At 38.3% G+C, this 23201-nt stretch overlaps 1 protein-coding gene across 10 annotated transcripts in view; it reads left to right on the plus strand.

Moving 5' to 3' along the window:
- Erbin (erbb2 interacting protein) overlaps nt 1-23201 on the plus strand; it is a 125049-nt gene that overhangs the window by 21814 nt on the left and 80034 nt on the right. For all 10 annotated transcript variants that reach the window (XM_042690788.1, XM_042690782.1, XM_042690787.1 and 7 more), the window contains exons 2-3: nt 18150-18197; nt 21410-21606. In XM_042690788.1, coding sequence (XP_042546722.1) covers nt 21418-21606 — 189 coding nt within the window. In that variant the 5' untranslated portion in view covers nt 18150-18197; nt 21410-21417. The remainder of the gene's footprint in view (nt 1-18149; nt 18198-21409; nt 21607-23201) is intronic.

Consider the following 23201-nt stretch of genomic DNA (forward strand, 5'->3'; position numbering starts at 1 on the left):
TCTGACTGTGATCCTCAGATCTCAGCCTCCTGAGTAGCTAAGGATTACAGGTGTGGTCCACTGGTGCCCAGCTGTCTAGATTGTTTCAAATAAAGAAGCTGAAGCACATAGGCTTCTTTTTGCAGGGAGAGACATGATCCACTATTTCATTTTACATCTTTATGCAATAAGATTGTTTTTATTAACTTACCAGTGGGTTTTTCTTTGTTGTTTGTTTTTAGAAATCTTTTCAAATGATACAGGACAGCTTTAAAATAATTCTTTATCCTTGTTAGAATTATTTAAAATAGGATCCCCATATGTTCAATGTGATTATACTTTTCGGAGGGGGTTGATTGTTTTAGAACTTCCCCATAAAGATTTGAGATGACTTTTAATAGGATGTAGATACATAGTCATTAGATAGAAATAGGAAACAAGATCCAAGAGAAGGAGTGAAGAAATATAAGTAAGTTTAGTGTAGTAATTTAGTTGTTACTGGGATAAAACATTACAGTTCCTTGTAACCAAGGTTCTCATTACCCTAAATAAAGAAATATACCACAAACTCTCCACATTTTCCTTGCATTGAATTCTAAGCCACTTCTAAAAATGTATTTTTTTTTTTTTTTCCGGTTGTGGGGCCTGAACTCTGGGCCTGGACGCTGTCCCACAGCTCTTCAGCTCAAGGCTAGCGCTCTACCACTTGAGCTACAGCGCCACTTCCGGCTTTTTTCTTTTGTTGTTTTTTTTTTTTTGGGTCCGGTCGTGGGGCCTGAACTCTGGGCCTGGGCGCTGTCCCTCAGCTCTTCAGCTCAAGGCTAGTGCTCTACCACTTGAGCCACAGCGCCACTTCCGGCTTTTTTCTTTTTTTTAAATTTAATTTAATTTTATTTGTGAACATACTGTACAGAGGGGTTACAATTACATGGGCAGGATAATGCGTACATTTCTTACCAAGCATTGCAGCCTCCTCCTTTGTTTACCCTTCACATCCCTTCCCAGCCTCCCCCCTCCCCCGCAATCCTTCTCCTTCCCCCCCATTCCCCCCCCCCCCCCCCACCGACGTTGTAAAGCTCATTTTGGACATGACAACTTGTACTTCTCATTGTTGCAACAGGTCCACCTGTATCCTTAAACAACTGGTTTTTCCCCCGTCTCCTCCACAAGTTATACTGACATCAAATATAGTGAAAGCAGGGGTTATAGTGTGGGGGAGGGACATACAAAGCAACAAAGAGATAATCTTATAAATGCGTTAGAAACACATGCACCGGCTTTTTTCTTTTTGCTTATGTGGTGCTGAGGACTCGAACCCAGGGCCTCATGCATGCAAGGCAAGCGCTCTACCACTGAGCCACCTTCCCAGCCCTCCTTTAGCATTCTTTATATGAACTATTGAATAAGTGAATGGACAGTGTTACTGGAAGTGATTTTATGCACATATTCTATTATCTCATACCTTTTTATTAAAAAAAAATTTTTTTTTTGGTCTGTTGTGGGGCTTGAACTGTGGGCTTGGACGCTGTCCCTGCGCTGCGCTCTACCGCTTGAGCCACAGCACCACTTCTGGTTTTCTAGTGGTTTATTGGAGATAAGAGTCTCAGGAACTTTCCTGCCCTGGCTGGCTTTGAAATGCGATCCTGAGATCTCAGCCTCCTGAGTAGCTAGGATTACAGGCGTGAGCCACTGGCGCCCGGCTTTTTAAATATTTTGTTGTTATCATTCAGGTGTTGTGCAGAGGGGTTACTGTTTCATAAGTCAGGCAGTGAGTACATTTCTTCCTGGACAGTGTTACCCCTTCCTTTACTTTTTCCAGCTTCCACCTCTTGTCCCTGTCTACAAGTTACATGGTTCATCTTTTTCAGTGTTTACTAAGTACCATTACTGCTTTTGCTCATCCTTCCTCCCTCCATTTCTGTTCCTCCACTACCTCCCCCAAAGACAAAAACAAAAAAACCCAAAAGCAAAAGCAGATATCACTACTTCCACCAACAAAAAAACCCATGTTTCTGTTTCCTGGAATTAGTTCAATCAATAGTATTTTAAAAGTTCAGAGTTCATGCCATTATTGTTATTATTATTATTGTTGCCAGTTTGGGGGCTTAAACTCAGGGCGTGGTCTCTGTCCTTGAGCCTCTCTCTGCTCAAGGCGAGGGCTCTACCATTTGAGCCACAGCGCCACTTCTGGCCTTTTCTGTTTATGTGGTATTGAGGAATCAAACCCAGATTCCATGCATGCTAGGCAAGCACTCTACCAGTAAGCTACATTTCCAACCCTTCATGCTGTTTTTAATTATTTAATTATTTATTTATTTATTTTTTGGTTTTCTAGTTTTCTGGTGGTTAATTGAAGATAAGAGTCTCATGGACTTTCCTGCATGGGCTGGCTTTGAACTGCAGTCCTCAGATCTTAGCCTCCTGAGTAGGAAGTATTACAGGCTCATGAGCCTTGCACCCAGCTTCATGTCTTTAATAGTGGGTTTTTTTGGGGGGGTTGGTTCTGGGGATTGAACTCTGGCTCTGGATGCTGTGTGTCCATGAGCTCTTCAGCTCAAGGTGAGCGCTCTACCACTTGAGCTACAGCACCACTTCAGGTTTTCTGAGTGGTTTATTGGAGATAAGTGTCTCATGGCCTTTCTTCCCCAGGCTGGCTTTGAACGTGATCCTCAGATCTCAGCCTCCTTAGTAGTTAGGATAACAGACATGAGCCACCAGCACCCGGGTAGTGATTTATTTTTATGGGTCTGGTCGCGGGGCCTAAACTCTGGGCCTGGGCGCTGTCCCTCAGCTCTTCAACTCAAGGCTAGTGCTCTACCACTTGAGCCACAGTGCCACTTTCGGCTTTTTTTTCTTTTTTGCTTATGTGGTGCTGAGGAATCGAACCCAGGGCCTCTGGCATGCAAGGCAAGCGCTCTGCCACTGAGCCACCTTCCCAGCCCATTATTTTTAAATAAAGAGACGCATAAAATAAGCATATAACTTAGGGAAAATGCAGGTTAATGTGTTTCATAAGTGTAGAATTTTGGTTTATTACTCTCAACTAGATCTAAGGAAAAATAAACACATACACATATAAAGTTTTTTTTTTTTTTCATGCACACTGGTGTTTTAGCCCATTCTGTTGAGTGAATCAATCACAAATGATTCATCACCAATGATTAATTAAATATAAAGTAATCACTGAAGTCATCCAAAACCAAATGCTTAAGACTCTTGTTTTTATTTACCCACTAAAGAAACCAGAAATGGAGCTGTGACTCAATTAGTAGAGCTTTAGCCTTGAGCAAAAATGCTTAAAGACTGTGCCTAGGCTGCAGGACTTGTATCCAACACACAAAGAAAATGTATCACCAAATGTGTGCCCTTCCATGTTTTCTGAATGTTTCATGAACTAACTTGGAGACAAAAGGTGATGAGACAGGGGCTGGGAAGGTGGCTCAGTGGTAGAGTGCTTGCCTTTCATGCATGAGGCCCTGGGTTCGATTCCTCAGCACCACGTAAGCAGAAAAAGCCGGAGGTGGGGCTGACACTCAAGTGGTGGAGTGCTAGCCTTGAGCTGAAGAGCTGAGGGACAGTGCCCAGGCCCAGAGTTCAGGCCCCACGACTGACCAAAAAAAAAAAAAAAAAAAAAGGTGATGAGACAAATTTTACCACTGTGTACATTTTGTCGTAAACAAGGCATGGTATCTTCCAGCAGATTTTCCATTCAAAAACAGAACTGGAAATAGTAAGTCATTTGTGTTATAATACATGGACGACAAATACAGTGGGGACTTTAGGGGAGCAGTGGAGAAATCGATGTTCTCATGTGCTTGGCTCAGATCCATGTACTTAGCTCCCCAAACTACCTTGGAGATGATCTGACTCCAGTATCAAAGGGCCACAGCTCTTATTTCTGAGAAGAGTTAGCATACCATTCGTTATTATCAAAGTCACGAGTCAGCAACTTCACTTTCTTCATTATTTGTAAGCCTGGAAGTAATTAATGCCCATCACTTGTGTCCAAATCCTTTGAATAATATTCAGGTACATCATCCCCACCCAACATAATGAGAGGATGAGAAATGTTGGGTCAGTGAATGCCCAAGAATGGCTTCCCTTTACAGCTAGCCTATGTTGCCATGAAGTATTCCTCTGTAGAATTTACAGAGGTTTCTGACAAAGCTTTTCCTATATTGGGTTTATTTCTAGTGTGAGTACTCTAATGCTTGCTGATGGTTGACTTCTGTTAGAAAGACTTCCTCTAATGTTTACATTTACAGAGATTCTGTCATAGTCCAGTATTTCTTACTTTCCTCTAAGTTCCATTGTTCAGATTTGGGCTTTTGCTAAATTATGATTGATAGTTTTAAGTCTTCCCTCCCTCCCTTCCCAGTACTGAGGCTTCAGCTAAGGGTCTTACATTTTGTCACTGCTTGTTTGCTCAAGCTGGTGCTTTATCACTTGAGTCATGCCTCCAGCCTGGCTTATTTATAATTTTTTTTGTGCTTGAACTCAGGGACTGGGAGCTGTTCCTGAGCTTCTTTTGCTCAAGGTTATCACCTTTGAGCCACAGCTCCACTTCCAGCGTTTTTGTAGTTTAGTGGAGATAAGTCTCACAGACTTTCCTATCTGGACTGGCTTCAAACTACAATCCTCAGCTTTCAGCCTCTTGAGTAGCTACAGGTGTGAGCCACTGGCTTTAGCCTATTTTATGGTTAGTTGGAGATGAAAGTCTCATGGACTTTTGTGCTCCAGTTGGCTTTGAAAACTCCTACCTTCCAGATCTCAGCCTCCTGAGTATGTGGGATTATAGACATTTGGAGCCGCTCTGGTCCCACTCAGGATTTCACTTTCTAGTGAAAGGATGGCATATCAGAATTTTGTTTTGCTTACTTATGCTCTAGAAATCACTTAAAGAAATGAAATATTTAATATCAGGAAAGTGGAAGCCAAGCACTGGTGGCTCATAACTATATTTCTAACTACTCAGGAGACTGAGGTCAAGTCTCTGAGATTCTTATCTCCAAATAACAATAACCAGCAAAAAGTTAAAAGTGAAAGTAGCTAAGGTGATCCCAACCTTGAATGAAAAAGCCAAATAAGTGTAAGGCCCTGAGTTTAAGCCCCGTGCCTGCGCGCACACACACACACACACACACACATTTGAGAAAACATTTATGTCTATGTAAAGTTCACTTTTTCTACCAGAGTAATTACACTTATTAGAAAGCTTGTAGTTTCCTCAGGAATAAGATTTAGATTTCTCCTGCCACTTAATTGAAGAGCTTTACTGAGACCACTGAATATAATAGATAATTTTGGTTTAGGAGATTTTCAGATTTTCTGCTTTAAAAAAAAACCCAAAAACCGTCCTCAATAATAATTCCAGAAATGTCTAATTTTGAATAGGATGGTGTTCTACTTTGCTTGGCAAACTGAGTTAGCTAAAAAGCAAATAAACAACACATTTCCAGGTAATTGAAGAGGGTTATGTTGCAGTAAAGTGTTACTTAAAACTTTCAGTGACTGAATGTTGGAAAGTGAGTGCCACTGACAGAGATTACAATTCTTGTAGTTAATATATAACCATTTATTTTTCTTCCACTATAACAGAATTAGTTGTTTCCAAACACTTTATTTTGAAACAATTTTGTATTTATAGAGGAATTGCCAAGACAGTTTAGAGGATTCTACATAGCATGCATAGCCATGGCTCATTTGGCAAAAGTAAAAAATTAACTTCAGTATAGTACTGTTTAATTAATTTACAGTCTTCATTTGAATCTTACCAGGTTTTCAGCTAAGGTCCTTTTAGTATTGTAGGATCTAGTCCAATATACCATGTAACATTTAGTTTTTATATCTTAGTATTCAGTTTGTGACAATTTCAAGACTACCACAGAAGGGAAATGCTTCTGTTAGGAAGGTTATATAATCTTAGCAAGATGTTAACTTTGATCACTCACGTAATATCTGACAAGTGTCTTCACTGTAAGGTTACTATTTTTGCCTTTCCATAATCTGTTACTTAGAAATCCAGCCTAACTTAAGAGGAAGGAGAACTAACTAAGCTCCACTTCCTGGAGAGAGAAAATATTAAGGCTTTTGTTCAGACAAACCCATAATTTATTTTGGGGGAGATACTTTTTCACTTTGTAGATACACTGTTTCTTCTGAAGGATTTGTCTAGTCCACTTTAGCATTGATCTGTAAATTTTTTATCTTGTGGGGATAAAAGTTGTCTTTTAAGGAATGGAATATTTTAGTATATAGATGAGAATATGACATAGCAGGAGGGCTTATATCTACTGAATCCAAAAACTTTAAACCAGTGAAGAATACATTATTAAATGCATGAGTCAAGTACAGTCACTTTATATTTTTTGAATTCTTTTGATCTATACGATGGACCTAGGCCCAATAATGTTAAGATGTAGATAAAGTGTGCACTGGGCTGCAGTTGGGTTTTCTGTAGAAACTAAATGCCAGTGACAGGCTAGTGGAAACCCTCAGTTTCACCTTCTTCACAAACATATTTGTCAAAAGCAATTCAAATTGAGATCATTAGAATAGTATTTCTGAAAACTACTTGCCTCTCAATGTATTTTTCATACCTCCTTCTGAAAGCTTACCTTATTCTGTATACTATTTTATTTTTCTTGTCTCTTTTGTCTCTTTCTTGCATTAAGGATCCATTAAGGATCCATTGTTCTGTCCCTTGAACAGTATGTGGCACATAGTAAGTGCTTATGGAAAAATAAAACATTCTGATGAAGAATTTCTATATTGATGGTATATTCAGTTAAATATCTGTGTAATTGTGAAGGATTAATGTAGACCTGGAAATGGTGTGTAACTTGAGGGCTCTCTGGAAAGATTTCTTTTGGGAGGAGGTACTGGTATTGGAATTTGAACTTGAGCCTTGTGCTTGCTTGGCTTTCTTGCTCACAACTGGCACTCTGCTATGTAAGCCACACTTCTAACCCAGCTTTTTCTGTGATAGACTTTTCAGCCTGTGCTGGCTTTTAACTGTTAATCTTCTAGGTCACAACCTCCTAAGTAACTAGGACTCGAGAAACTTTTATAGTGAATAATGTAGCAGGCTTGGTCACTATAACTATGACTTTCCTGTTTCAGGACATCAACTATCTCCAGTCTGTAGACTAGGAATATTGTTCTAGGTCTAGGAATATTGTTCTAAGGTAAGGCACATGCTTAGCGTGTGCACTTGACTGGGTTTTATCCCACGCAGTACATTCTCATAAAAGTAATTCCTAAACTTTTGTAATTTGGGGGGTGATATTTGAACTCAATTTCCTGCACTTTCTAGTCAAATACTTTAGCATCCAAGACACAAAGAAACTATAAAATTGATATAAATTTTTAAATCTTTTTCTTATTCCCCTTTTCCTTCCACCCCAGTACTGAGGATTGAACTCTGGACCTCACACTTTCTAGACAAATACTCTTCCATTGAGCCATATGTCCAGTTCAACAATTTTACATTCTTTAAGCATGATGCTTTCCTGAAAGTAAAGTGGTTTAATCATAACTGATTGATTGGTGTTTGACAAATATATTCTAATAGTGCTTTATGATAATTTTTACCATATTATAAAACTTGTATAACTTCCAGAGCTCCAGTTGTGGTTTTTTTGAACTTTCTTGCCTAGACTCTCTTCTAACCTCAGTCTTCAGATCTCAGCTTTTTTTTTTTAATTGTGAAAATACCATAGAGAGGGGTTACAATTACATGGGCAAGGTAATGAGTACATTTCTTATCAAGCATTGTTGCCTCCTCCTTTGTTTCCCCTTCCCATCCCTTCCCATCTCCCCGCTCCCCTACCCCAAGATCTCAGCTTCTAAGTGGCTAGGATTACAAATGTGAGTTGCTGATGCCTAGCTCACTATAGATTTACTTTTCAGATATGAAGTACATTTTTTTGTGTGTATTTGTGTATGAAGTTGGTGTTTTAGTCTCGGCCTTATACTTACTAAGCAAGTGATATGTCCCGAGCCATACGCCAGCCCTTTTAGCTTTAGTATATTTCAGATAGGATCTCTAGGTTATCCTTTGGCCAGGATCTGCCTGTCTCTGCTTCTTATCTAGTTGGAATTACAGGTGTGTACCACTGTGCCTGGCTTTTTGTTTTTTATACTAACTTTTCTATCTGAGCTAGCTTTGAGTAGTAATTCTCTGCCTCCCAAGTAGCTGTGTGACATGCTCAAAGCCATTGCCAGGCCTGAGTCTGCATTTTGTTTAATATTCATTCTACATCTGTGTATTTTGCTGGTCAGACTCTCAGCCTTCAAAACTACAAGTTAAATTAGGGAAGGGAAGGGGAACAACAGAATGGTGAGACAAAGAACCAATGCAACAGCAATACACACAGGACTATATATTGGAAATGATCTGTACAATGTGGGGGTAGGGGAGAGGGAAAGTAGGAGGAAAGCAAGGGAAAGGGTAACAGGTTTGACAAGAAATGTACTTACTACCTAACTGTAACCCCCTCTGTACATCACTTTGACAATAAAAAAAAAATCTAACTCCCCCCCCCCCCCCCCCCAATTACAAGTTAAATATTCTCCCTCTCCCTCTCTAGGTGGTATTGGTTTTGAATTTAGGGACTCATGCTTGCTGGGCTAGCAGTCTGCAGCTTGAGCTCCTCCAGCGTTGTTTTTCTTTGGTTATTTTTGAGAACAGGTCTTGCTTCTCGCTCAGGTCTGTTCCTAAGCCATGATCCTATTTTGGACTTTCCCCATGGTTGCTGGAATCACTGGCACACACCACCACATTTAGCAGCGGTGATAGAATTTTTAGACTTTTAGCCTGAAACTGCAATTCTCCCAATCTCAGCCTCCCACACAGCTTAGGTTGATAGACATGTGCCCACTGCATGAAGTTATGGATTGATACAGGCACTCTAGAACTTTTCTGCACTACTGGCCTCAAATGGTAATGATCCAACCTAAGTAGCTGAAATTATGTGTGAGCCACCAGTATTGGCCCCCACCTCTTTTACAAGATATCGGCCTCAGGCATTTTGTTATAGCAATGGAAAATTACTAATGAATGTGACATTTTAATGCCCCTTTTTATTATTTGAAATGAAATTCAAAGGTAGACTAAACTTCGAACCCACATAACAGGGTTAAAAAAGAACCAAAACATTTAATTTCCTACTCTTTAAAAATTATGTATAGGGGGGCTGGGAAGGTGGCTCAGTGGTAGAGCGCTTGCCTTGAAAGGCCGAGGCCCTGGGTTCGATTCCTCAGCACCACATAAGCAGAAAAATCCAGAAGTGGTGCTGTGGCTCAAGCGGTAGAGCGCTAGCCTTGAGCTGAAGAGCTGAGGGACAGCGCCCAGGCTCAGAGTTCAGGCCCCATGACAAAAAATAAAAGAAAGACATGTACTCATTGCTGGGCGCCAAGAGCTCACGCCTGTGATCTTGTAGTTCAGGAGGCTGAGATCTGAAGATCACTGTTCAAAGCAGGCAGGAAAGTCCTTAGTTCAAGACCCACAACTGACAAGAAAAAAAGAAAAAGAGATGTAATAAAGCTGTAATAATAGTAATAACAATAAAATGACATAAACTTCAAAAAATTATATATAGGGCTGGGAAGGTGCTTGCTCAATGGTAGAGTGCTTGCCTTGTATGCATGAGGCCCTGGGTTCAATTCCTCAGCACCATATAAGCAGAAAAAGCCAGAAGTGGCACTGTAGCTCAAGTGGTAAGAGTACTAGCCTTGAGCTGAAAAGCTGAGGGACAGCTACCAAGCCCAGAGTTCAGGCCCCACAAACGACCAAAAAAAAAAAAACAAAAAACATATATACCTACATCAGTTTCCTAAATATTTTCCCAAGAAAAATGAAATGATATTCCAGAAATCTGTTGGGAGATGTGTGACATTCTTAGAGTTCCCAAATGAAAGCAGCTGTTTATTACAGATTGTTTATAAACAGATTGTAGTATAACCTCAACACCAAGATGCTACTCTCAGTCAAAAAAGAGTGAATTAATGAGATATATATATATATATAAATATATATATAACATAAACTGTATTTAGTAAAAGAAGAACAGATACTCAATGGTTCTATTTATATAAATTTAAAGTTTTACACATAAGACAGAGGAGGAGGATTGTTTATGGAGAATGGGACCATAAACCAGATGGACATAAGAGAACTTTCTGGGTAATAGAAATATCCTGTACCTTCACTGGAGTGTTGTTCCTATATAATTGTACACCTAAGATGTTTGCATTTCACTGTACATAAGCTTTACTCAAATCAGCACAAGATAACATTACAGAGATTCTGATTTAATTTCTTAAGGATGTTACAGTTGGCCATAAATTCTGAGGTGCAGCTGGAGTGCAGGCACTCTTAAACTTTTCTGCACTACTGGCCTCAAATTGTAATGATCCAATCTCAGCTTCCCAAGTAGCTGATTTACCTGTGAGCCACCAGTATTGGCCCCCACCTCTGTTTTACAAGGTATCAGCCTCAGGCATTTTGTTATAGCAATGGAAAATTACCAATAAATGTAACATTTTAATGCCCCTTTTTATTATTTGAAATGAAATTCAAAGGTAAGCTAATCTTTGAACTCTCTTCAGTGCAGAAAGTTAAGAAACATTGGTTAGATGCTTGCACTTAGATGCAAACCTATTGTGATACACATACGTTGTATTAACAACTAAATTAGGAGAGGCATTCATTTTTGTGATAAGATTCAGTGAGATAGAGAAACAAATATTGGTAAAATTTCAAACAAAAAGTTTAATGTTCTGTTAATTTTGCTGGGTATTTATGGTGTATTAAAGTACTATTCAAGGAACGCATTCCTCTCCCATCCACCCTTTTGTGTTTTTCCAACTTGTTGACTGAAGATACTTGAAAAGGGGGTATGGGATTGACTTCTGTTTTAGGACATCAGCTATCTCCAGCTTCAAGCAAATTCATTTACTCTAACAACTTTGAAAGCCACTGTTGGACTGAAATTTCCTATGCCTTGCAATCTGTATGCATTTAATTTATAATAAAAGGAGAGATTTTAACGTGATGAAAAGGTCCTTGAAACACTTGAGTTTCAAGTCTCATGATCCCTTCTCAGAAGTTCTGGAATCAAACAGTTCTGAAAATTGTACTTTCCCCCTAATTCACTTGGTACATAAAATCTGGCCTACTCCAAACTGATGTGAGCCTGATTTTGGTATTAATTTATAGTATTTTGCCATTATAGTTACCTTTGCACTTGCACTTACTTGCAGAGTTATTCTACTAGATGAAAAATTCTAAATTCTGAAACATATCTGCTGTCCTGAAGGGTTTAGATAAGAAATTATAGATCTGTATTACCAGTAGGTAAAAGTTAACATTAGCAAATATACTATTTTGGGAGTAATCTAATCAAGTGTATCTAGAATTATTTCCTCTAAGAACCTATACAATTAAAGATAATTCTTTTTTTTTTTTTTTTTTTTTTTTTTTTAATTTAATTTTATTTTATTTGTGAACATACTGTACAGAGGAGTTACAGTTACATGGGCAGGATAATGTGTACATTTCTTACCAAGCATTGCAGCCTCCTCCTTTGTTTATCCTTCACATCCCTTCCCAGCCTCCCCCCTCCCCCCCTAATCCCAATCCTTCTCCTTCCTCCCTCCCCCCAGCCCCCCCCCCCCCCCACCAACATTGTAAAGTTCGTTTTGGACATGACAACTTGTACTTCTCATTGTTGCAACAGGTCCACCTGTATCCTTAAACAACTGGTTTTTCCCCATCTCCTCCACAAGTTATACTGACATCAAATATAGTGAAAGCAAGGGTTATACTATGGGGGAGGGACATACAAAGCAACAAAGAGATAATCTTATAAATGTGTTAGAAACACATGCATGAAAGAAAAAAACATTAAAATACACATCTAAGGGTTCATTTTCCTGACATCACATTATCTGACCTTTTCCGCTTGACTCATACATATACTAGATATTACAAATAAGGGAAACCATGGGACCTACGTTTCTTTGGGCCTGGCTTACTTCACTTAATATAATTTTTTCCAAGTTTTTCCATTTCCTAACAAATGGGGCAATGTCATTCTTTCTGATGGAGGCATAGAATTCCATTGTGTATATATACCACATTTTCTTGATCCATTCATCTACTGAGGGGCATCTGGGTTGGTTCCATATCTTAGCTATGGTAAATAATGCTGCAATAAACATAGTTGTGCTGGTAGCTTTAGTGTGGTCTTGTTTGTAAACATTAGGGTAAATGCCCAAAAGTGGGATTGCTGGGTCATAGGGGAGCTCTATGTGGAGTCTTTTGAGGAACCTCCATACTGCTTTCCAAAGTGGTTGAACAAGTTTACATTCCCACCAACAATGAATTAAGGTTCCTTTCTGTCCACATCCCCTCCAGCATCTGTTGTTGTTAGAGTTCTTGATTTTTGCCGTTCTAACTGGAGTGAGGTGATATCTCAATGTTGTTTTGATTTGCATTTCTTTTATGGCTAGGGATGTTGAACATTTCTTCATGTGTCTATTGGCCATCCTTCTTTCTTCTTCAGAGAAGTTTCTCTTTAAGTCTTTCGCCCACTTATTTATTGGGCAGTTGTTTCTTTAAAGATAATTCTTGATGACATTTTCATCAATTCGTTATTCTAATTGAACCCAGGACCTCATGCATGCAAGGCAAGCACTCTACCTCTGAACCACCTTCCCAACCCTCAAAACAACCATTTGAGAGAAAGTCAATTTGATATTCTCTTTTTACTGATACTAAAACATACAAGTTAGAGTACCATAATATGTTTACTTTCCTGAAGAAAATTAAATATCTGATACTTGACCACAGATGAGTTGTAAAATAAAGTATGTGCATGAATATAAATATCTGAATGAAATGTTGGCTAGATTAATTACTCAAGTTTAATATGTCACATTTATTTTTAAAGCTTTATGGATGGGAGAGTGGTTATAAATATGCTATATACTATAAAAGATAACTGTAGGAAGAAAATTAGTAATGATTTTACATTTTAGTACAAAAGGTTTGTAAGTCATTGACTTCTTTTCTGATCTGCGTCCCAAAATTTATGTAATGTATTTGGATAGATCATATCATATTTTCTTTTTCTTTTTTTCTTGGTGGGGGAGGGGTCCAGTCGTGGGGCCTGAACTCTGGGCCTGGGCGCTGTCCCTCAGCTCTTAAGCTCAAGGCTAGCACTCTACCACTTGAGCCACAGCGCCACTTCTGGCTTTTTTTCTTTGTGCTTATGTGGTGCTGAGGAATTGAGCCTCAGGCATGCAAGGCAAGTGCTCTACCACTGAGCCACCTTCCCAGCCCCATATCATGTTTTCTTAGTTCATTACCATTTGTTGTAAGACTAGAGAAATTGCCTTAGCTACTAGAAAAATGTCACATCCTCTATGTGTGTGTATGTGTGTATGTGTATGTTTTTATGTATGTATACTTGGGCTTGAACTCAGGACATACATGCTCTTTTTTTTTTTTTTTTTTAATTTGTTGGTATGGGTGCTAGAACTCTGGGCCTTGGGCTCTGTCCTTGAGTTCAAGGCTAGAGCTCTACCACTGAGTCACAGCACCACTCCCAGCCTTTTCTGAGTAGTTTATTGGAGATAAGAGTCTCAGAGATGGCTTTGCTGTGCTGGCTAGCTTAGAGCCTCAGATCTCAGCCTCTTGAGTAGCTAGGATTACAAGTAGGAGCCACCAGCACCAGCTTTCTATGTGCTGAGCTTTATTTGCTCAAGGCTGCCACTACTATTTGAGCTACAGCTCCACTTCCAGTTTTTTGTTGGTTAATTGGAATAAGAGTCTCTGGAATTTGTCTTCCTGGATGGGCTTTGAAACTTTCTTCAGATCTCAGCTTCTTGAGTAGATATTAATTTTTTAAGTTTCTAATTTTTAAAAAAAGCTTCTGTAACTTTTTAATATTTAATATGTTAAATAAAGATGTGTTTATAATCAGGCATTTCATAAATGAAGGTCTTTTTCTTTTCTGATAATACTGGAGTTGAAGAGTACTTTCTTGCCTAGCATGGTTTAATCCCAATCATTTGGGATGATGCTCCCCTTCCCCCAAATCCTGTAAAACCAATTAACAATATACTGACATAGTTTTCTGGGAACAGTAATTTCAGATATTGCTTCCAAAGTTCTGATATTCTAAGCTTTTAGTTTAGTTTGTTATTTTACAATAATCAGATTTAATTCTTTTGTTGTTTTCATTTTGGGAGTCACTAAAGTTTATCTTTCTGGGGGGTTGTACTGGAGTTTGAACTTGGGCTCATACTTGCTAATTAGGTACTGTTCTACTTGAGCCATTCTGCCATCACCTTTTGGTCTATGTTACAAGATACGGTCTCACTTATACCTAGTCTAGCCTGGAGTATGATCCTCCTGTTTGTGCTTCCCTTTGTTGATGGGATGACAAGTGCACACCACTATGTCCAGCCGCTATACTCCCTTCCCCCATAGCTTAGAATGACAGGCAAACATCATTGTACACAGCCATAGGTAGAGATGGAATCTCTGTTATACCTGGGTTGGCCTTGAACCTCATTGTCCAGATCTCTGACTCCCAAATTGCTAGGATTATAGGCTTGAGCCCAGTTCCTTCCTTCTTTCCTTTTTATTTTTATTTATTTATTTTGCCAGTTTAGATGCTTGAACTCAGAGCCTGGGTACTGTTCCTGACCCTTTTTGCTCAAGGCTAGTGCTTTACTTGTTGAGTCACAGCTTGGAGATAACAGTCTCACAGACTTTCCTGACCAGGTTGGCTTTGAACTGAGATCCTCAGATAAATAGCCTTCTCAGTAGCTAGTATTACAGGCCTGAGCCACTGGTGCTCAGCAGATCCTATTTTTAAAGCCTGTGTTTGTAACTTCACTTTTATTGCCTTGCTCAAAAATAATTAAGTTAGCAAATGAAGAAAACATGATATTTTAATTGCCTACATCAGTTGCATAATGCCATGCAGTATGAAGACTGCATTACAGTCTGGTGTAAAATGAAAGTGTTATTATTCAGCCTGACAGTGGGAGATACATTATAAGAAAATGGTAAATTTTAGTCATAGAACTAGATTCTGTTCTCTAATTGTAATCTTGGGAGAGATACTTACGTTTTATAAACTTGGACATAAGACCAGCTGTAAGTGATGAATATCCTTGTTTGTTTTTGGCTTCCTGTTTGTATAAGAGATTGATTATAAAATACTATGTAACAGATATTGCCCTTACATTTTATAACTTACTGTGGTTTTTTTTTTCCTTCCTGCACAGAGCTGTTCTACACTTTATAGATGCTGAGTTCTGTTTTTTAAAATCTTACCATTGGATTATTTTCCCCTAAAGTTGTACTTTAGGCTCGTTTGTTTGTTTTGGACAGGGGATCTGTGTATGGCAGCCCAGGCTGGCCTCAAACTCAAATCTTTCTACTTTTGTTTTCTGAGTGCTGGGTTTGCAGGTCTGTATGATTGTGTCTAGCTATATTTTGTATTTTTTTTTTGGAGGGGGGGGGTGCGGTTGTGGAGCCTGAACTCTGGGCCTGGGCACTGTCCCACAGCTCTTCAGCTCAAGGCTAGCGCTCTACCACTTGAGCCACAGCGCCACTTCCGGCTTTTTTCTTTTTGCTTATGTGGTGCTGAAGAATCAAACCCAGGGCCTCATGCATGCAAGGCAAGCGCTCTACCACTGAGCCACCTTCCCAGCTCCTATATTTTGTGTTTTTATTGCATTATATTTTATCCATTATATTGTGAAATGTTTCAAATAGAAACTCCTTAAGAGTGAGGCTGTTACCTTATTTTATGTTGCCCAAGCTGGGTGCAAACTTTGTTTTTAACAATACTGTGAGTTAAACTCAGTCTTGATCTGTTTGCTTGCTCGGCTGGCTCTATACCACTTAAGCTACAGCTCTAGCCCTGCTTTTTGATGGTTATTTTTGAGATGGAGCCTTAGGACTTTTATACTTAGGCTGGCTTGGAAATACCATCCTCTGAAATTCAGTTTCCTACATAGTATTACACGTGGGTGCCACTGGATCCAAGTCAATCTCCTGATCTTCCAGGCTTAGCCTTCTGAGTAGTTGGATTATAAGCATGTACTAACCACTATGACTAAGGGGCTATTCTATCTTCCTTCAGAGTTACACATAGAGCTGAGCACTTAGTCGTGAGCACTTAGCAAATGTTCTGTACTTTCTTCAGTTTCTGTACTTTAATTTTTATTATTACTAGCATCAGAAAGCCAAATGTACTCATTCAACATTAATCTGATTCCATTTAGGATTTTTAATGCAGAATTGCTGTGAGTGTGAGTGTGGGTGTGCGCATATGTGTGTGTTGTTCCTGGGGCTTGAACTCAGGGCCTAGGCACTGTGAGGTTTTTTGTTTTTTGTTTTTTTCTCATTAGTGCTCTTCCACTTGAGTCATAGCTCCACTTTCAGCTTTTTGGTGGTTAATTAGAAGTAAGAGTCGCAGACTTTCCTGTCCAGGCTAGCTGGAATTACAGATACGATGTAAGCCACTAGCACCCAGTGCAGGTTTGACCTCCTTGTGCCTATGCAGTCAAGTAGCTTTGACTATAGCTCTTAATTCGTTGAGGTATAGTGAAGAAAGCAAAGTCATATGTCAAGCAGTGTCTATGAAAATTATAGATAATATTTTGTTTATAACTTTTTTTCAGGGTTTAATGTTTTGGTTTGGCAAATCTCCCATGTTTACTGTTTTCACTCAGGAACAGAAAATTCTCTTTTTAGGATGTGTTGAGCTCTATAGGATAAGTGGAAAGATGGAAACAGTAATTTGAAAAGTAATTTGATGACAATATTGGTATTAGATTTTGGCTGCATTTGTCTAATCCACATATAATGAAGGCTTGCTATATTTCAGTAAGCAGAGGAATATAGTGAACAATATTGTTTTGGAAAGCTTATAATTTTACTTTTCAGTTCTTGTATTGTCAGGTTGAGACTTTAGTCAAAATAATCTCTGGTAATGAATGGAGGAGGACTAAATGATAGTAGCTTGGTATAGATAAGTAAGAATGACCGTGTATTGGTTACTGTTGAAATGATGCTTTAGAAAAAGAACTTGATGGGCATTTTGTTTTAGATAAATAATGTTGAGTCTTATGCCTGGTTTACTTAATCAGATCCTCTAGAGGAAGAATATGCTAATCTGCTTTTGAAAAATGTTCTGAGTGGATTTTGATGCTGTGGTCTTAAGTACATTAGGCTGTATTCGGCTAAGCTGTACATCACTGTCCTCCATGAGGGAGTTGTATTCATCTATTGCACATTGTTCCTAAAGTTTATTTTGTTGTTTTCTTCTTCACTACTGTTTTTAGTGACAGGAGGTTTTACTAGGGTGATCTGTAGTGATTTCCCAAATCCTAATTTATTAAGGCCTTTTCTGTTTCTCTTCTACATTATTCTCATCTGCTTATACAAACTCATTGTTTTATCTTTTTATTCATACTTCACTCTGGAAACTAGTCTGTTTTTTATTGTTGCAAAACCACAGTGGATTTGCTTTATTGGTAGTACTTGTGTGCTTTAAGTATTACTTATAAGCACATAACTTTCAAATTTATATTACCATTTTAGATCTTTCCTATATGGAGTTTATTTTCTTCCATCCCATATCCAACTGCCTACTCAGGATTTTAGTTGAATCATCCTTTAGGTGTTCCAGCTGAAGTTTCTAAACAAAAATACCTCATTTCTTTTATTTCAGGTTTACTTGTTGTTATTGTTGTTTTGGTACAGATCCTGGGGTTTGAATTGAGGGCCTAGGTGCTATCCTTGAACTCTGTTTTGCTCAAGAATATATATAGCACTCTAACAATTGAGTCACAACTCTTAAGATAAGAGATTTATGAACTTTCTTGTTGGGCTGGCTTTGAACTAGTTCTCAGATCTTAGCCTCCTGAGTAGCTAGGATTACATGTGTGAGCACCTGCACCTGGCTGTCCATGTTAAGCTAGTATTTTGGTTTGGCATTTCAATTTTATTTTCAGTTTACAATGGTTAATATTTTAATGTCAATTTAGCATTTGATGTAAATTAGGAATTAGATGAAATGTTCCTTAGTTATAAAGATCCATTTTTATTGTTAATTTTGGTTCTCTTTTGCTTTCCATAGAATGTTGGCTCCATTAAGAAACACCAGGGAGATAAATTCAGCCCAGTGGTAAGTAGTTTTAATTTCTTCTGTTTATCATGCCCCTTTTATGGATTGGCTCTTTTTCTCCATTGTGAGTAGAAAAGTAAGTGTGTGTGTGTGTGTGTGTGTGTGTGTGTGTGTGTGTGTGTGTGTGTGTGTGTGTGTGTGTGTGTGTGTGTGTGTGTGTGTGTGTGTGTGTGTGTGTGTGTGTGTGTGTGTGTGTGTGTGTGTGTGTGTGTGTGTGTGTGTGTGTGTCCGTCGTCTGTACTGGAGCTAGAAGTCAGGGCCTGGGTTCTGTTTCTGAGCTTTTTTTGCTCAACGCTAGTTAGTATTCTATCACTTGAGCTACAGCTCCATTTCCTGCTTTTTGGTGGTTAATTCGGGATAAGGTCTCAGGGACTTTCCATCTGGGATGACTTTGAACCACAATCCTTACATCTCAGCCTTCTGAATAACTAGGATTACTGACATCTGGCAGTGACCCTCCCTCCCTCCTTGTCTCCCTCTCTCCTTCCTTCCTTCCTTCCTTCCTTCCTTCCTTCCTTCCTTCCTTCCTCCCTCCCTCCCTCCCTCCCTCCCTCTCTTTCTCTTTCTTTCTTTCTTTCTTTCTTTCTTTCTTTCTTTCTTTCTTTCTTTCTTCTTTCTTTCTTTCTTTCTTTCTTTCTTTCCTTTTTCTCTTTCTCTTTCTTTCTCTTTGTTATAAAGAAGCTCTTTTTAAACTAGTTAAGTTTTCTCCCTTTTGATTGTATCCTTATATTTTTTTAATATATATTTTTTATAGTAAAGATACTGTGCAAAGGGATTACAGTTACGTGAGCAAGGAAATGAGTCCATTTCCTATCAAGCATTGTTACTCCCTCCTTTGTTTTTCCATACCATCCCTTCCCTCCCCACCTCCCCAACTCCTTCCTGCCCCCTCAAGATTCTTTCCTGTTGTAATCAAATGTCATCCTAATTCATTATCATAAGCATACAAATGTAAGCTAAATTTTCTTTTAGCAGTTAATGTTTTCTATTTTTAAGGGAAAAAGGATTTATTTTGCCTCACAGCTTCAGATGTTTTAGTAAGTGGTACATGACTTTGTTGTTGTAGGCCTGTGAAAATGTTAACATCATAATAGGAAGCAAGTCATAGCATAGCTTATCTAATAGCACACAGCAAACAGCAAGCCAGCAATTAAATTATTTGTATTAAATAGATGAATTATTTATTCCTGAAATGTACCCTTATAGAAATGTAGTTTGTGGTCTTTTGTACTTGGATATGAAATCAGGTCTTGGGCATTGCCCCTTAGCTTTTTCACTCAAGGCTCTGGTATTCTGTATGTACTATTTGAGCCACAGCTCCACTTTTGGCTTTTTTTTTTTTTTTTTTGCTGGTTAATTGGAGAAAAAAAATCTCACAGACTTTTTGTCTTGGCTGGCTTCAAACTATGATTCAGAGATCTTAGCCTCATGGGTAGGAGTGAGCCACTGGTGTTTGGCAGAAACATAAATTGTATTCTGTAAGGTTTTCCGAATATTGACCACAATTTTAGATGGAAAAAAAATTGTTTTTCAATCCTGGGCTTCCAACCCAAAGCCTTACATGTGGTTGGCAAGTTTCCCCTGAGCTATACCCCTAGACGTGGATGGAAATATTTGGTGTTTGACACTTAAGTGTCTTTTTGTGAGTCCTGAAGTAGTATGTAGCAAAGACCTATGGCTATGCAAAGCATTTTGAGCATCTAGTTCAAGTATCTATTATTACAGAGAAACAGCATATATGGGCAAATTCAGTTACTTTATGGAAAAGAGACAATGTTCTATGCCTTAGAAAGTTGTAATTGTGATGAAATCAGAAAATGTATGTACTTAAAGAATTTTTAGCACCATACTTGACATTTAGTAATTGAGTGAAGGTAGTAATGCTAATCCTATCTGTGTTCAAACCCTTTCGTATCCTGTGTAATTTGAAGTGAAAGAATTGTTAGAATAGTGCCTTTGTTGTTGTTGGTGGTTATGGGGCTTGAACTCTGGGCTTGGGTGCTGTCCCTCAGCTCTTCAGCTCAAGGTGAGTGCTTTACCACTTGAACTACAGCACCACTTCCGGTTTTCTGTTAATCGGAGATAAGAGTTTCATGGATTTTCCTACCTGGGCTAGCTCTGAACTGCCATCCTCAGATCTCAGCCTCTTGAGTGGCTAGGATTACAAGTGTGAGCCAATGGTGCCCAGCTTAGAGCATATTTGATCCTGAGTCATGGGAAAAATCAGTAATACTGGTCTTGCCTTTATTTGAACACTTGAAATTTTGTTCATAAATGGATTATTATTCAGTACTTAAAACTTGTGTTCAGGTACTTATCTTGATAGAGAGGTTTTTTTTGTTTTTGTTTTTGTTTCTAATTTTTTTGTGTGTGTGTGAAAATACCGTACAATTACATGGGCAAGATAAGGGAGGTTTTTTAAAAATACATTTTTCTTATATTTTGTTGCGTAAAGCTTCATTACCCTTAATTGGGTTTGATCCTGGTTAGATGTTAATACTCTAGGTCTCTCCCTAGGGGAAGAACTTACTATTTTTGTACAAAAATTGATGACAATAATTATCAGCCATTCCTAATTATTAAAATAGATCTTTCTTTGCTAACATAATCATAGCCTATTTAAAATCAACTATGCACTACACTATATACATAGTAAAATTGGTGTTGAATTTTCACTGTACAAAATTGGCTTTTTTCTTCAGTTAAAGTCTTCCTTTATTTAAGTGAACTCTTTTAAAACAATCTTAAGACCAGTATTTGAGTGAAACTATATATATTTAGGTAGGTGGAGATTTCCACATATAAGAAGCATAGGTAAGTTAAATAGTGGTTGATCTCTGATGACTGGCTAAGAAGTCCTAAAAATACCTTTGCAGTGTTACTTCCTACTCAGAACTGCATGTAATCACTTTACTATGAAACATAAAACCAGAAATTAAGTCTTTGCTATATTAGAAGTGCTTTGAGAGCAGTCATATTCATGAAGCATGGTTTTTGTAAAAGCGTATAAATGGCTACTTCTTGGATTATTCTGTAAAGTGCTAAAATACTTGAGTATATACAAATACTGATATTAAAGCAGTGCTAAATGGTTTTCAGTGGGTGTACCAAAGAGAAGAATTTATACATGATATGTGAATTGTGACAAATGAATTGCAATAATTTGTTCTGAAAAACTGTTATGTTTTACTTTCTCTATTCAAATATTACAGTATCTAAAATGACTACAAAACGAAGTTTGTTTGTGCGTTTGGTACCATGTCGCTGTCTGCGAGGGGAAGAGGAGACTGTCACTACTCTGGATTATTCTCATTGCAGTTTAGAACAGGTTCCCAAAGAGATATTTACTTTTGAAAAAACTTTAGAAGAGCTCTATTTAGATGCTAATCAGATTGAAGAACTTCCAAAGGTATGTTAATACTGTCAGGAAATTTCTTTATACCTAATGTTGCCCTAATGCTATACATACATGTTTCTATTTTAGGGGGTTAGTTTTACCTTAAGGTATACTGTACATTTCCAAAAAATTTTAATTTTAAACTTGTTTAAATGAACTGCTTTAGTAATTATATAACTTAAAATTTGTATTTACTGGGCTGGGAAGGTGGCTCAGTGGTAGAGCGCTTGCCTTGCATGCATGAGGCCTTGGGTTCATTTCCTCAGTACCACATACACAGAAAAAAAAAAAATTTGTATTTACTTTTGTCATACCTGCTAAGGTAGGTAATGAGATTATGGAATTTTGGAAACTAGCAGATGAAGCCAAACAATTAAAATGATATGGACCTGTTTTCTCAGGTCATCAATTTACATTATAGTTGGGGATAATTGTCATTTTAATTACAATTTCATTGTTAAATAGCTTTATAAAGGTAGTAATATTTTCCTCCATTTATAGTTTGGAAAGATTTTGTGTAATTTATGCTAACAACTGGGAGGTTAAGGTTATTTCCATCAAGATTTTTCACATTTTTCTTAAAAAAGTACTACTTAGAGAGGGAAAGACATTGTTTGGGTTTGAACTCAGGGCTTCATGCTTTCTAGGTTGGCATTCTACCACTTGGCTCCTCCAACACTTCGGTTTTGCTCTGGTGTGCGTGTGTGTGCGTGTGCGTGTGCGTGTGCGTGTGTGTGTGTGTGTGTGTGTGTGTGTGTGTGTGTCCTAGTTCTTGAACTCCGCCTGGGTGTTGCCCCTGAGCTGTTCTCCCCTCTCCCTCCCCGCCCCCAAAGCTAGCACTGTACCACTTGAACCCTAGTTCCAGTTGGCTTTTTGGTGGTTAATTAGAGAGAAGAGTCTTATAGACTTTGCTGCTAGGGCTGGCTTAAAACTGCAGTCCTCAGATCTGAGCCTTCTGAGTAGCTATGACTACAGGCACCAACACTGGACTGTGTTGATTATTACTAAGGTAGGGTTTCACTTTTTGCCCTGGCTGGACTGGAATGAAATCTTTTCTATTTCTGCTTCCCACCACAGTTAGAATTTCAGGCACGTACTACCATAGCCAAGTTCTTCCTATTGAGGTGAGATCTTGCTAACTTTTGGCCCTAGATGGTCTTGAGCTCTAATCCTCTAGATCTTTTCTTCCTTAGTAGATAGGCTTCCAGGCAAGAGCCATTGACACCTAGCATTTTATTAGTATACTTTTTCTTTTCATTATGTATTTAGTTTCTTGTGTTTTAGGAAAAGGGTGCATTAGTTTTAATTGTTAGGATCTTTGACTACCCAAACAGCAGTGCTTTTAAAACCATGATAGAGATTCCTTGGTGACTTATAAGAGTTTAAATTTGTATGTGAGTGGCCATGTTTATAATCCCAGCACTGAGGAGGCCAAGGTAGAAAGATGTTTAGTTTAAGGCTAGCTGGAGCTATAGAGACCTATCTCAAAAATGAATGAACTAAATGATAGTATATTTTGAAAAGTGAACTGTAATTTGGATTTAGGATTAGAAAACAGAAATAGAGAATACTTAGTAAGAATACTTAAGAATTTTTAGATGAGCACA

Source organism: Dipodomys spectabilis, unplaced genomic scaffold (genome assembly GCF_019054845.1).
Source record: "Dipodomys spectabilis isolate Male_0828 unplaced genomic scaffold, ASM1905484v1 ptg000140l, whole genome shotgun sequence".
NCBI lineage: Eukaryota > Metazoa > Chordata > Mammalia > Rodentia > Heteromyidae > Dipodomys > Dipodomys spectabilis.